The sequence below is a fragment of the Bos grunniens genome, chromosome 21 (assembly GCF_055505025.1).
Source record: "Bos grunniens cultivar Pamir isolate PY7600 chromosome 21, Bosgru_T2T1.0, whole genome shotgun sequence".
Taxonomy (NCBI): domain Eukaryota; kingdom Metazoa; phylum Chordata; class Mammalia; order Artiodactyla; family Bovidae; genus Bos; species Bos grunniens.
This window is the reverse complement of record NC_141185.1, coordinates 3306868-3321142: the sequence shown is the minus strand read 5'-3', so window position 1 is coordinate 3321142 and position 14275 is coordinate 3306868. Positions and strand designations below refer to the sequence as shown.

Here is a 14275-nt window from a genome sequence, read left to right as displayed (position 1 = left end):
TGCTCTTGGAACTGTGTTTAAGAAGTCTGTGCTTAAAAAAAGAAAAAAATGTCTGTGCTTAACTCTAAGTCTCTCCTTGTGAAATGAAAATTTACTCCTGAGTTTTCTCTTGAGAATTTTATAGTTTTAGCTCTTACAGTTAGGTATATGATCCATTTTGAGTTTTTCTTCAGTTATTCACATTTAAGTAACAAAATCTGGAGGCAGGTCTAATATCTGCTGTGATTTTGGAGCTGAGTGTACACACTGTTCTGAGATCTCTCCAACATGTAATGTGATGAGACAGTATCATGATTTCTATGGGTAGACAGAGCCCTAGCCATTGCTAATATCGCCTACATTCATAATTGAAGAAAATGATAGATTTCAGTTAAAGGTTCATTTAAATAAACCTGTAACTACCCTCCAGGGGCTTCATGGTACCTCTGAGCTCTATCCACGGGTTACAGGTTAAGAACTCCTGCTGCTGCTGCTGCTAAGACGCTTCAATTGTGTCCGACTCTGTGCAACCGCGTAGACGGCAGCCCACCAGGCTCCGCCGTCCCTGGGATTCTCCAGGCAAGAACACTGGAGTGGGTTGCCATTTCCTTCTCCAATGCATGAAAGTGAAAAGTGAAAGTGAAGTTGCTCAGTTGTGCCGGACTCTTAGCGACCCTAATGACTGGAGCCCAGCAGGCTCCTCCGTCCATGGGATTTTCCAGGCAAGAACTCCTAGGACAGCTAAAATTTCTGCCTGGAATCTCAGTTTCCTAAGAGTCTTCTGAGGGAATGAACCTTCCCAGGACTGGCTTCTGGCTGTTTTTCTGCCACAGCCCAGCATACACCCTTCTTCCTGGCTCCAGCTTTGTAGAAGCTATTCCTTGCCTAGCAAATTTCTAACAAACCATCGAACAATAATACTAAAACTAAAAAAAGAAAGAGTAAGAATTATAAACACAGGACTTCCCTAGTGGTCCAGTGGCCAAGACAACATGCTTGCAATCAAACCAGGGCCCAGGGTTTGATCCCTGGTCAAGGAACTAGATGCTGTGTGCCACAACTAAGAGGTCACATGCCGTTACTGAAAGGTCCCGAAACGAAGATCGAAGATGCTTCGTGCTGCAACTGAGGACCGGGCAGCCAGATATACAAATAAATGAAATAAATATATAAAAAACAATTATAAACACTGTGTGTAGAATCAGAGGGCTTGCCAGATGGCGCAGTTGGTAAAGAATCCCCTTGCCAACGCAGGAGATGAGGGTTAGATCCCTGGGTTGGGAAGATCCCCTGGAGAAGGAAACGGCTACCCACTCTAGTATTCTTGCCTAGGAAATCTTATGGACAGAGGAGACCAGCGGGTTGCAAAAGAGTCAGACATGACTGAGCACGCATGCAGGCATGCTCACACGGTATGTGTAGAATCAAACAAGGTCTTTTACCCACATCCTCAAACTTCATCCTCCCTGCCTTCCTAGGTCTCTGGTGAGGCATGTGGCTTGCATGGCTCTGTGGCTGAGACCTGCTGTGGGGCACGTGGGGCCACGTGGTTCAGACAGATGTTTTTACCTCTAGGTGCCTCAGTTTCTTTACCTACAAGGCATGGATGAGCCCCATGGGATTACTGGGTGAATTAAAAGAACCCAAGATCTCTACCTCAAGAGCAGAACCAGGCAGAGTTATATACCTGAAGACATTAGCTATTATCTTTAAGCCTTTCACAGGAGACTTTCTCTGCCAGCATGCGGGAGACCTGGGTTCGATTCCCAGGTCTTCCCAACCTGGGAAGATCCCCTGGAGGAGGGCACAGCAACCCCCTCCAGTATTCTTGCTTGGATAATCCCCAGGGACAGAGAAGCCTGGTGGGCTACTGTCCCCGGGGTCACAAAGAGTCGGACATGACTGAGTGACTAAGCAGGGCACAGCATATCCGTTCTTTCCTTCTGCACTGGGTTAGTGGTTACTTATTTGTATTATTCAGGATTCTATGAGTTGTAGCAGGATCTCTAATCTCTCTATCTCAGGATCTCCAATGGCTCTATTTAAAAAGCCAGGGTTTCAGGCCTGGCTTACGGGGCGTGAGCAGTGGGGACAGGTCAGAAGATTGTATCAGACTCAACTGGCCTTTCTGCATAGACTGGGGGTGTAAGAAGAGCTTCAGTGAACAGGGCCTGGACTGGCGTGGGGGAGCGAGCCCTTGCAGGGCAAGTGCCTCCTCTAGCTTCTAGCCCCTCAGCCCGTCTCGCCTGTGCCATCCCTGGCCTGGCCTTGGAAGTTCTAGGCTTTACAGCCTTGGGTCCTGATTTCAGGGAGTGAGATCCCTTCCTCATTGAGAGCTCCAAGAAAAAGTTCAGGCGAGAGCCTTGATTGGCCTGACCAGGTCATGTGCCCTTGAGGAGCCAATCACTGCAGCCAGAGTTCTGGGGCCTTCTGATTGGCCAGACCTGGGTCACGTCCTGGTCAGAGATGGGGAAGCCCCAAGCCAACAGCTGGGAGAGGGGTGGTGCGCATGGGCTGCCTCTTGGGAGATGCTGGGCTGACAAAACCCAAGGTCCTCCTCAAGGGTGTATTTCGAAAACGTTGTCTCCGTCAGACCTCACCTGTGCTAGGAACCCTTTCCTCACTGGGCTTGGCTCCTGCTCTGTGCACGCACGGGCAGCCTGTGTTCCCTATCATTGTTTTTCACTCAACAAATATTTAATGAGTTCCTACGATACACCAGGCACAGAGAAGGGGGTCCAGGAGGAACTCCAATACCTACAAGTCGGAAGGAGAGGGTGGAAGCTGCAAAGGGGGCTGAGGGGGGAGTGGTCTGTGAAGGAGGAGGAGGAGGACCAAGGTCCAGGGAAGTGAGGGAATTTCCCCAGGGAGGAGTGGCAGACCCAGGTGCTGCTGAGAAGTGCACTGAGAAGAGGAAGTGACCGCCGGATTGGGCAGGAGGGAGCTTGTGGGTGACCTTAGCAACAGTCAAGGGTAGGGATAAATCCCTGCTGGGGTAGGGTGGGGAGAGACTGGGAAGGGAGGGAGTGGAGAAGGCAGGTTTAGACTAGTCTCTGGAGTTTTCTATGGGGGGTGGGGAGAGCAGGCAGAAGAGGGCTTGGGAACAATGGTGAGCTCCCTCTCCCCTCCTGCCTCCTTTTTGGAACATGGTACCCAAGGGAAAAGAGAGAGAGGCTGATGGTACAGGAGAGCAGCAACGGGAGGGCAGCAGGAGGTGGGTGCTTGAGATCAAGATAGGGGTGGAAAAGCCTGAGGGGGAGGTGGATGCCAGGTAGGGAGATGTGTCAGTTTGGGGACTGGAAGATGAAAGATCCCATCTGATGGATTCAGTTTTTCTCACTGAAGAAGTGAGGTGAGGTCATTTGCTGGGACTGAGGGCAGAAGGGTTGTGGGAGGTGCATAAGGAGAGGGAAGAGGGTGTGAAATCTTAGTCTCGGAGGGTGGGGAGAGTGTCCCCAGAAAACATGGGAGGGCTGCTGACTCTGTGGAGTGCCTGCTTGAAGTCTGACATCACAAATTCCCAATCAGAAGGGCTATATGTGGGCCCCCTTGCCTGCCCCCCAACAATAGGCAGGGGCAGGAAAGGGGCTTTCCTTTCGGTTTGCAGGGTTGCTTCAGGTGGAAGGAGAAGGGATGGGGAGATGGAATTTGTAAAAACCCACCAGGCTAGGAGGTAAGTACTATTATTTGTGTTTTACAGACCAGGAAGCTGAGAGGGCCAAGGCCAGTATGGCATTCTGTGTGACTTCAGGGTCAAACTAGAACTGGGCTTGGTACATGTTAGCTGTTATATATTTGTTGAAAAAAGTGACTGGCTGGAAGGCCCAGTGATGTATCCACTGTCATTACCCAGCTAGGAAGTAGCTTCCAACCTTGGGGTTTGGTATAGGTGGGACTGGTGACCCCACATCCTGCAAGACTCTTCCCTGTGGCCCTAATAAATGACTCAGTATCAGCCATGTGCCCTCGAAGGCTAATCTCTCCAGAGTCTGGTAGTAAAGCTCCATAGACACCAAGTGAGCAGGGCAGTGTTCTCAACCTCATTTCTCATGCAGTGCTCTCCCGGAGATGAGTCACAGCCTTCAGCCAGGTGTGAAGGCCACTTCTGGTTCCTAACCTTTGGCTTTGCTGCCTGTATCCTCCCACTGCGGCTGGTGGGGAGTTATCCGGGGGGAGGGGGGGGCACACACCTGCACCACCCGGGCTCTCGAAGGAGACGGGTGTCCTTTTAAGGGGAATCCAGGAGTTGAGACCCTGAACTCGGTGAGGGCACGTCTCCTCCATGGTGAGGGCACAGTGCCTTTTCTTACAGGCCCTTTGGGCAGAAGTGAAAGTGGTCACTTCATTGAAGTAATAATGACGGTCCATTCTGCAGAAAACGTGGAGGAGAACATCCTGCTTATTTATTCAGACTTTTAAAACCATCAAACTCCAGATCTCTCCCTGTAGCTATTTATAACCAGAGCTGGTGTAAACTGTCCCCATATTAAGCGCAGGTTCGAAGTAACTTAAAAAATAGCCATCCGCTGCATATAAAATTTAAAAAAATTTTTTTTCACTTATAGACCTTCTCTCGCCTCCGATTATGTGTGAAGAGCGCTCGTTGTTTGGAGGAATCGGTGGGGGTGGGGCAGATACAGACCTGCGGGGGAGGGGGTCACACACTCTCCCATCCACCCCTCACAGCTATAAAAGCAGCCCTGGGCCCACTGGTCAACTGTCCAGGGCGAGGATGTTTTGGCCTGGGTCGAGCGTTTCCTCACCGGGGTGCCCAGGGTGGAGCGGCGGAGGCCGGGCAGGCGGCAGATCCGGAAAAGTGGCTCTTGCCTCGGAGGAAGTTGACCCTCCTCCCCCTACCGAGGGCTTGGGATGAAAACGGCTACTGCCCCCTTTACCCTTCTTGGACCCCCCAGCCCGTTTCTGTAAGCCCCCCGTCCCCGTTTTCTAAGGGCTTCCCTCCCCCCCCGGGACAATTCGGCCCCTTCACAGCTCTCCAAGCGGCCATCTGGGGTGGCAGGGGGACCCCCCCACCCCGCGCCCCGACTCTGCGTCCGGGCAGCGCCCCAGCTCAGGACCCTATCCTCCGGCCTCGCAGGCGCGGCGGCGCCCCGAAACTCGGGCGATTGAGGCGACTTCCAACGTCTCCCGCACCCCCCAATTAGCAGAAAGCCCCACCAAAACCCCACCCCGCACCCCGAGCTCCCACACTGCCTCCTCCGACTCCAGGAGACACTGCCACCTGGGAACTCTGTCCCCCGGCACCGGCGCTGCCCCCAGCGCTGAGGCACCCCCCAAAACCCCGTGGGAACCGCGGGGCCGCAATTAGTTTCTTCCAATTAGTTTCCCTTCTTTGTATAAGAACCCATTCAAACTGCGAGAGGTAGTCCTCCGCGCGAGGGGGAAAGTAGTCCCGACCTCGCCTTCGGTCTCCTCTCTTGCGTCGCGCGTGTTTCCCTTCAGGAAACCGGTGGGGCTCTCGGCGGAGCCCTCCGGGGAACGCAGGGGCCGGGGCCGCGGGGTGGGGTGCGCTCAGGGGAAGCGGGGCGGGGGGGTGCCGGCAGAAGGAGGGGGCGGGGAGGGCGGCTAACTCCTCGCTATTGCCTAGAGAGATGGATCATGGGGCGTAGAGAGACGGCAAACCTCAAACCACGTACAGCGGGCGATACGCGTCAACCGAACCTGACCAACGGAAGCCTGGCGCCACCCCCCTCCCCGCTCTCCCGCCCCGGCCCCTCGGACGGACGGCTGCGCGCAGCCAACTGGGCTGCCGCTCGCCGTCCAAATCGCACGAGAGCCAATGGGGGCGCGCGGGGGGCGGAGCCACTCCCTCCCCGCGCCGGGTTGGGCTGCGCGCGGCTTTCCCCCCCGCCTCACCTCACTGCTGGCTCAGGCCCCGCCCCCCTCCCCTCCCGCTCGCTGCTCCCGGAGTAGTTAGAGCCAGTGAAGTGCGGGCGGCGAGGAGAGCGAAAGTTGCGCTGGGCTCGGCGCCGGGGGGCCTGAAGCGGCTCCGCGCTCCGCCCGCCAGGGCCGCCTCAGCCCCAACTCGCGCCCGCAGGCTCCGGCCGCGCCCGCCCGCACCCCCTCCCCCGGCCCGGCGCACCCCCACCCCCACCCCCGCCTCCTCAGGAGCCGCGGGGTCCCCCGTCACTTTCGCCCGGCTCGGGCCCCCCACCGATGCCGGCCATGGTGGAGAAGGGCCCCGAGGTCTCAGGGAAGCGGAGAGGGAGGAACAACGCGTCCAGCGCGGCCGCCTCGGCCGCCGCCGCCGCTTCGGCCGCCGCCTCGGCCGCCGCCGCCGCCTCGGCCGCCGCCGCCTCCTCGGTCGCCGCCGCCTCCGCCGCCGCCTCCGCCTCGGCCGCCGCCGCCCCCAATAATGGGCAGAATAAAAGTTTGGCGGCGGCGGCGGCGCCCAATGGCAACAGCAGCAGCAACTCCTGGGAGGAAGGCAGCTCCGGCTCGTCCAGCGACGAGGAGCACGGTAGGTGGCAGCCGCCCGCGCCGCCCCCGCGCCCGCCCGCCGGTCCGCGCGCTGACCGCCCCCTTCTGCTTTTCCCGCAGGTGGCGGCGGCATGCGGGTCGGACCCCAGTACCAGGCGGTGGTGCCCGACTTCGACCCCGGTGAGTAGCGCCCCGGGCCGGCCGGCTGGCTGGCCGGCCGGCCGGCGACCCGAGGGGGCGGACGGCCTCGGACAACTTTTCTTTCTGTGGATGTGGGTCCTGCCGTCCGCGGGGAGACGCTCGCGCCAGTGTGTCCTGCCGGCGGGCCGGGCCCCCCACCCCCCACCCCGGGGAGGCCCGAGGGTCGCCCGGGCGGGTCGGACGCGAGGCGGCGGTGCGCCGGCCACACCTGGCCACCTGGCTCGGGGTTCCGGCGTCCCCGGTCCGCGCGAGCCGCGCCGGGGCCGGGCGGGGGTGGCCGCGCGCCGGAGACTTAGCTTCCTGCGAGCGCCCCAGGGCTCGGGACGGCCTCGGACCCACCTCTCCCCTGCGGAAGGTTGCCCCGCGTGCCCTCTCCTGCCGGCTCCCGGGCTCCTGCCTGCCCCCGACTCCCCTCCCGTCCTGAGATTCCCCCCAAAACCAGTTAGTAAAAGAAGTGTGCTTCCCAGAGGGCGCCTGACTGGGGAAGAGAGGCTTGCTGGCGGTAGTTTGATTTTAAGGACCTATTTGTAAATGTGTGTGTTATTTCCTTTTTTTGTTTGTTTGTTTTGTTTTAAAGGAAGAGGTTGTGAAAGGTTAGAACCCTCAGAAAGCTTTAGCCTAACACCTCCAAGGCATCCCAACCCCCTTGCTTGGAACATTTGTTACCCTTGCTGCTCTTCTGTGTGCAGGCAAATTCAAAGTACCAGAAAAATCCTTCCAGACAAAGGAATTCGTCAGTGAGATTCTAGCTTGTCTCCGTATAAGACTGTCTTTAAAGATTGTTGGCGTGGAAAATGTTTGAAAGGACGTGGGTTTTATTTCAGAAATCAAATTCGAAAGAGAACCTTGTGGAACTGGAGTTAACAGTCCTTCTGGTTGGAGGGCTTTAGAACTGGTGGTTCTCTATGTAGGTTACACAACGAGTTTATTTGAGAGAATAAATGCATAAATGCTTTTTCCTTGGAAACAAGACTGCAGAAAATTGCAAGGATCTAGCCCTTGAAAAAGGCGATTGCTCTTAAGCTGTTATTAAGGTATGAAACTCTGGGTGTTCTTTGAAGTGAAGATACGTAGGCATCCCTGAGTGAGCTGTTGGGTTCTCTGGAAATAAATGACCTTTCCCACATTTGCTTTCTACAGTTTTGGCCTGTTGATGATTTAAATCTCTTAGAGTATCTGTAGTCTGACGCCCAGGTTTGTATTCCTTTTCAACTTCGGTTAGTCTTCCTATAGTTTCCCCTTCCCCCACCTCTTCCTTTTTTGGTCGTCACTTCTCATTTATAAGAGCCACAGGCCGGGACTCCCAGGCCAGGCTGCTTCTCCCCGTGCATGCCTTCTCCATTCCTCGGTTGGCCACCAGGGGAAGCATACTGTTTATTGGTTACAGTTGACCCTATCTTCATTTTGTAGGTCAAGTCCATCTTTGTTTTAATACACAGACCATAAAGCAAAGCTCTTCACCAAGTTTCCCCCACATATTTTAAAAAAATATCAACTTGTACACATCTTTTAGTAAGTTGGTCAGTTTTGGGGTACATTTTGGTTACATTTATTTTGAAAGCTTTGTTTAAATATGTTGGCTGTGACTAAAGATAAGTACATATTTGATGGCAGCAGCGAGAATTAGATTTCTGATACTGTTCTAAATGTTGACGCCTAGCTCTGCATTGTTAGGAATGAGGCAGACTTCTTCGGAGTTGTTCTCTTTGAAGCAGCACGTGTAGTAGGATCATATTTTGAGCTGTCCTTGCAGTTTTGGTGGACTAAGGGCAAGCATAAATTTGTCAGAGACCTGCCATTCTAAATAGTGAAACGCTGCAAATGTCTTGCTGTATAGTCTTACTGTCAGTTGATTGGCTCTTGGCGTTAACATTTCCTATTTTGTGTTTGTTTTAATCTGGAAAGGAATCTAACTGATGTAAAATAATTTGAAGCCTTGTTTTGCTATTCTGAGCAGTGGGACAAATTCCTAGGCATGGCTGGAAATTGTAGGATTTTACTTTTTACTTCGTATTTATTTATTTAAAAGATGTGTTCTCATTTAACTTAAAATCTAAGGGAAGGGGAGACTTCCATTTTGGAATAGAAATGACACACCAGTTTTGTTGCATGTCAAGCAAATTTTTTTTTAGGTCTGGATTTAGTTTTTTTCCACGAGTACAAGTTAGGAATAATATGGAATTGAGATTGTGATTGTTACTGCTTTTTCTTTTTCTCTTCCTGAGTTTTGAATGCATGTTTGTTTATTTATTTTTACCACCATATGACCAGACTAGTGAATGTGAAACTCATCAGGAAGCCACTTTAAAAAAAAAAACAGAAAAACCTATCTGTAAAGATGTATGAGTGGAAGAATGTTGATTTTTTTTTTTAAGGTCAGGTTTTGTTTACCCACAGTCTCCTAACTTGACCCTATTTACCTTTAAGAACAAATGGTGGAAACTAGATCCTCTTGAAATCCCCTGTAGAGCCCAGGGAAGATGCATTTCTGTCACCCCTCACACATGGTGAGCGAAGTAGACCGCGCGTGGCCATCCTAAAATGCTGATTCATGTCTTATTACCTAATTAAGACCTAAACTGGACCACTGGATCAGAACTTGGTAGTTAAAATAACATCTTTGTTTATAATGGTGAACAAGTTTTATCAGGTAGGTTTAAAAACAAAGACCAGAATGCAGTTTCATATATTTAACTTTGTCTTTGTTCCCGTGTGGGGTCCAGACTGTCCATACTCTATTTCATACTTTATGCCATGTCGTATGCTGAGTTGCCTTTGGATTCTTTTAGAATTTAATAAACATACAGTAAATAAGAGGGAAGAGTGCTTATGCTAGCCTACCTCTGGTCAGTTATTTCCTGCATTTGCAAAACATAATTTATTTTGAAACTGGTAGTGTTCTTCTATACAAAAATGTAAGTAATTCCATGGTCTTACCAAGAAACGTGCAGAGGAAGAAGCGGCAGCCTCCGGGTTTCTTTGATCCCTTGTTTGGTACTCTTCCTCTTTGTTGTCTTCTAACCAGAGGAACACAGTGGCAGGATTTTAAGATTGACTCAAGTTCTTTGTTTTCTGAAGCATGTGTTGTTATTGTCAACTTCTCTCCGAGTTAGTAATCACAGTACACTAATAGTAAAATTAAGACTCTTACAGAAAAGGAAATGTTAATGGTAAATTTTTTTGAGGTAATGGCTCTTTAAACATGCAACCTGTATTTGGAACATTGAATCCAATATATTTAATCAGATTAGAAAATTTGTGGTTGTCATTGGTTCAACTGTCACTTTCAGAGTTGACTTATATTAATAAAATGTAGAATAGTTTTCCTGAACTATTCAGGGTATCTTGACCTGCTTTTCATTTCTTTTTGGTGGTGATTCTGTCTTCCTCTTTGAACACGTTATTTGCTTTGCTTTAATTTCATTGTAAAAATAAATTTTATAGATATCCAAAAATTCATAGGTTATGGTGAAGCCTTCATGGTGGAGGCATACTTGGAGGCAGTGTTTACCCAGATGAGAGGTGAGGGTAATGAGAAGTCCTGTGTGTGATCCCCTTTGTGATGCAGTGCAGTAGGAGGCACCTAGAGCTGTCTCTCGGGAGGTCTAGTGCCTTGTCTCTGTGATTAAGAAGGTGGTTTAAAAAGGTCAGGCTGGTCATTTTATCTCAGGAGCCTCTGTTTCCTGCATTGTGAATCAGGTTCTTTCATCACTGTGGCCTGTGATTATGTCAGTTACAGTCATCTTTTTAATTTCAGGCTTCTTTCAGAAGCAACATAGAGCAGACTGTGAGCTTGGGTTGTGAGAACCATCAAACCCAAGTTAAGATCTTGGCAGTGCCTCTTGACAATTGTGTTTCAGCCCTGGGCAGGTTTCTTTATTTTTGCTTTCATCTGTAAAGTAGAGGTAATGGAACTTCTTCCTCAAGAAAAGAAATTAACTGAGTTAATACATGTAAAATGTCCAGTGCAGTGCCTGGCACTCAGCAAATGCTAAGCAAACATTTTCTGCTGTCTTAATTTAGTTATCATTTGAAGGACTTAGTTGCCAAGTAGTGGTCCTTGCGTTGCCTGCTTTACTGCAAAGGTAAGGCTGGATTATTAATGAAGCTGTAGATTTGAATGCGAATTATGCATTCAAAGATACTTGAAGATGATTGCTTTTAAGTTACAGTACCTGCTGCAATTTAGGTAAATACCCTTTGCTGGGAGAGAGAACTAGTCCAAAACATTTTTATAGCAGAAAAGTACACAGAGATCCAGAGGGAATAGATAGCCCTGTTCAGCTCAAGTTTCAGGGTAGTATGAAAGAAACGTTGAGTCCATCCCTGGGCCAAAGTGAAGTACACATTAACTGTGTTCTGAGTCAGGGAGTTTTTACTCTGAATTCTCAAGTTCTTGTCTTTGAGAGTTAATATTGAAGTGAGGTTCTGCTGCTGCTGTACTTCCTTGGGTGATGAGTACTTCCTTGGGTGTGATCCAAAGGTTAGTTGGTGGAGGCTCATCAGAGCAGAGTTGTTTTAAAAGCAGTGTTGAAAGTCATTGGTACTGAAGAAATGTAAGCTTACTCTTTTCTTTTTTTAAAATATTTTTATTCGTTTGTTTAGGCTCTCTGGGTCTTCGTTGCTGCCTGGGCTTTTCTCTAGTTGCTGTGAATGGAGGCTGCTCTCTTGTTGAGCAGCAGGGGCTCTGGGGCACCCGGGCTTCGGTAGCTGAGCGTGTGGGTTCGTAGCTGCTGCTCCCAGCTCCAGAGCATGCGAGGCTCGGGAGTCGTGGTGCGCCGACTTAGTTGCTCTGCAGCAGGTGGGATCTTCCCACATCAGAGACTGAACCTGTGTCTCCTGCACTGGCAGGTGGATTCTTTACCACTGAGCCACCAGGGAAGCCTTAGGCTTATTCCTTTTTCGTTTCCTTCTTCTTCTTCTTTTTTTCCCTAGGCTTACTCTAAGAAACCTAGTTTCTTTAGTGTTATAAACTTCTATGGTTCTATAGGGCAGTTTAATTGACACAAATCTTAGTCTTTGGAAATGAAACATTGAAGTCTATCCAAATTACTGTATTCTTCCCCAGTTTATTTTACTTTTTATATTTTACTCTCTGCTATATCGATTGTTATACTTAATTTATAATTTAGCCCTCACTTTCTTCTGAGCCTTTCTTTAGAGGTTCCATGCATAATGTTAAAGTAAGAAATAAGGCTTCTATTTGTCCCCTTACTCTGATAGAAAACAGCGATCTTTGCTAAGGAGGATGTGTTCCGTGGGATTTACATTAAAACAGAGCTGGAAAAACCTTGTCGTAGAGGGAGTCTCGGGAACAGCAGTAAAGGCCCAACTGAGGCAATAATGGGGATTGAGTGCCGGCTCAGTAACTGGGCTGAGTCACCTCTACAGCCCCAAATAGCAAGTACGGAAAATACGTGTCACCTAGGATTGATTAGGGATAATGGTTGTAATTTAACAGTTTCTGTTTTATGTTCTGGAAATTTTACTAATACACATATCAAACAATACATATATCTTCTAGTTGAGTTTTATGTTTTTTATTGTTGATTTTTTAAAAAACAGTATTTATAAAATAGAATGTTTTAATGTGATAAAAAGTGTTTTGATAAAATGTTTGAGATAAATATTTTTAAGTAAAATTAAAATGCCATTTAAGTGAAATGTTGATAGTAAACCCTAAAACGCCTACTTTTTTTCAAATAAGTCAAATTTTGTTTTTTCTTTTTTTTTTTGTTTAAGTTAGTCATATTCTTTATTTAATATGAGGATCCTGTAAAAATTGCATGCTAGACATAATTCTTTGAAGTTTCTGGATTTTCTCTCCCTCAGAGCAGTGAGAGAGAAAATTGTAGTGTTCACTCAGTGCAGCCTTCCTGTGTTCTAGATGAGGAAGGTGAGGCCTGCAGAGACAAAGTGACTTGTATTTGTCTTTCAGTCATTAAAAGCATCTCCAGGTAGGTTTGAGGCATGTAATACCAAATTTTATTGTTTTACAGCCTTGTTCTGGGTACAATAACATGTGTGTGTAATTTTAGATAAAGGTAGTGGAGGTGAAGGAATTCCAACTGAGCTGTTTAAAATCCTAAAAGATGATGCTGTTAAAGTGCTGCACTTAATATGTCAGCAAATTTGGAAAACTTAGGACTGGAAAAGGTTACTTTTCATTCTAATCCCAAAGAAGGGCAATACCAAAGAATGTTCAGACTTCCATACAGTTGTGCTCAATGCTAGCAAAGCAATGCTCAAAATCCTTCAAGTTAGGCTTCTGCAGCACATGATCTGAGAACTTCCAGATGTATAAGCTGTGTTTCAAAGAGGCAGAGGAACCAGAGATCAAGTTGCCAACATTTGTTGGATCATGGAGAAAGCAAGGGATTTCCAGAAAAACATATTCTTTTGCTTCATTGACTATGCTAAAGCCTTTGACTGTGTAGATCACAACAAACTGGACAATTCTTAGAGGTGGGAATACCAGACCATTTTACCTGTCTCTTAAGAAACGTGTATGTAGGTCAAGAAGCAACAGTTAGAACTGGACATGGAATGACTGGTTCAAAATTGGGACAGGAGTATGACAAGGCTGTATATTGTCACCCTGCTTATTTAACTTATATGCAGAGTGCATCATGTGAAATGCCGGGCTGGATAACTCACGAGCTGGAATCAAGACTGCCAGGAGAAATATCAACAACCTCAGATATGCTGATGATAAAACTCTAATGGCAGGAAGTGAAGAGGAACTAAGGAGCCTCTTGATGAGGGTGAAAGAACAGAGAGAAAAAGCTGGTTTGAAACTCAACATTAAAAAAAACTAAGATCATGGCATCTGGTCCCATCACTTACTGGCAAATGGAAGGGGAAAAAATGGAAGCAGTGACAGATTTTCTTTTGGGCGCCCAAATCACTGTGAGCAGTGACTGCTGTCATAAAATTAAAACATACTTACTCCTTGGAAGAAAAGCTATGACAAACCTAGACAGCATATTAAAAAGCAGAGACATCACTTTGCTGACAAAGGTCCGTATAGTCAAAGCTATGGTTTTTCCAGTAATCACATACAGATGTGAGAGTTGAATCATAAGGCTCAATGTGGAAGAATTGATGCTTGCGAACTGTGGTGCTAGAGAAGACTCTTGATAGTCCCATGGACTGCAAGGAGATCAAACCAGTCAATCCTAAAGGAAATCATCCCTGAATATCCTTTGGAAAGACTGATGCTGAAGCTCCAGTACTTTGACCAGCTGAGGCATAGAGCCAACTTACTGGAAAAAGACCCTGATATTGGGAAAGATTGAGGGCAGAAGGAAAAGGGGATGACAGAGGGTGAGATGGTTGGCTGGCATCACCGACTCGATGGACATGAAACTCTTGTGTAGGAGTTTCATAGGTGTAAATGCCTGAGACCACAGGAGGGAAGAAGGTGAGGCAGCAGAGCCTTCAGGTTGGATGCAATGTGACACCTGTGAAGGAAAGCAGAAGGAAGGGTGATAGATGATGAGATCCAGGAGCCTAAGATTGCAGTGCAGCCAGAGCAAAGGTGCTTTGTTAGAGTGTGTTGGGCAGGACTGGGCCTTCTCTAGAAAACCGGCTGTGTTCTGGCGTTGGCCTGGAGTTAGCATGCAGCGTGCTGCAGTGGATCCCGAAGCTGCTGGGC

General features: G+C 48.7%; 1 protein-coding gene across 1 annotated transcript in view; it reads left to right on the top strand.

Moving 5' to 3' along the window:
• The first annotated feature begins 5918 nt into the window (after positions 1–5918).
• Positions 5919–14275, top strand: part of RCOR1 (REST corepressor 1) — a 120110-nt gene continuing 111753 nt past the window's right edge. The window contains exons 1-2 of the mRNA XM_086362819.1: positions 5919–6457; positions 6538–6597. Coding sequence (XP_086218945.1) covers positions 6154–6457; positions 6538–6597 — 364 coding nt within the window. The 5' untranslated portion in view covers positions 5919–6153. The remainder of the gene's footprint in view (positions 6458–6537; positions 6598–14275) is intronic.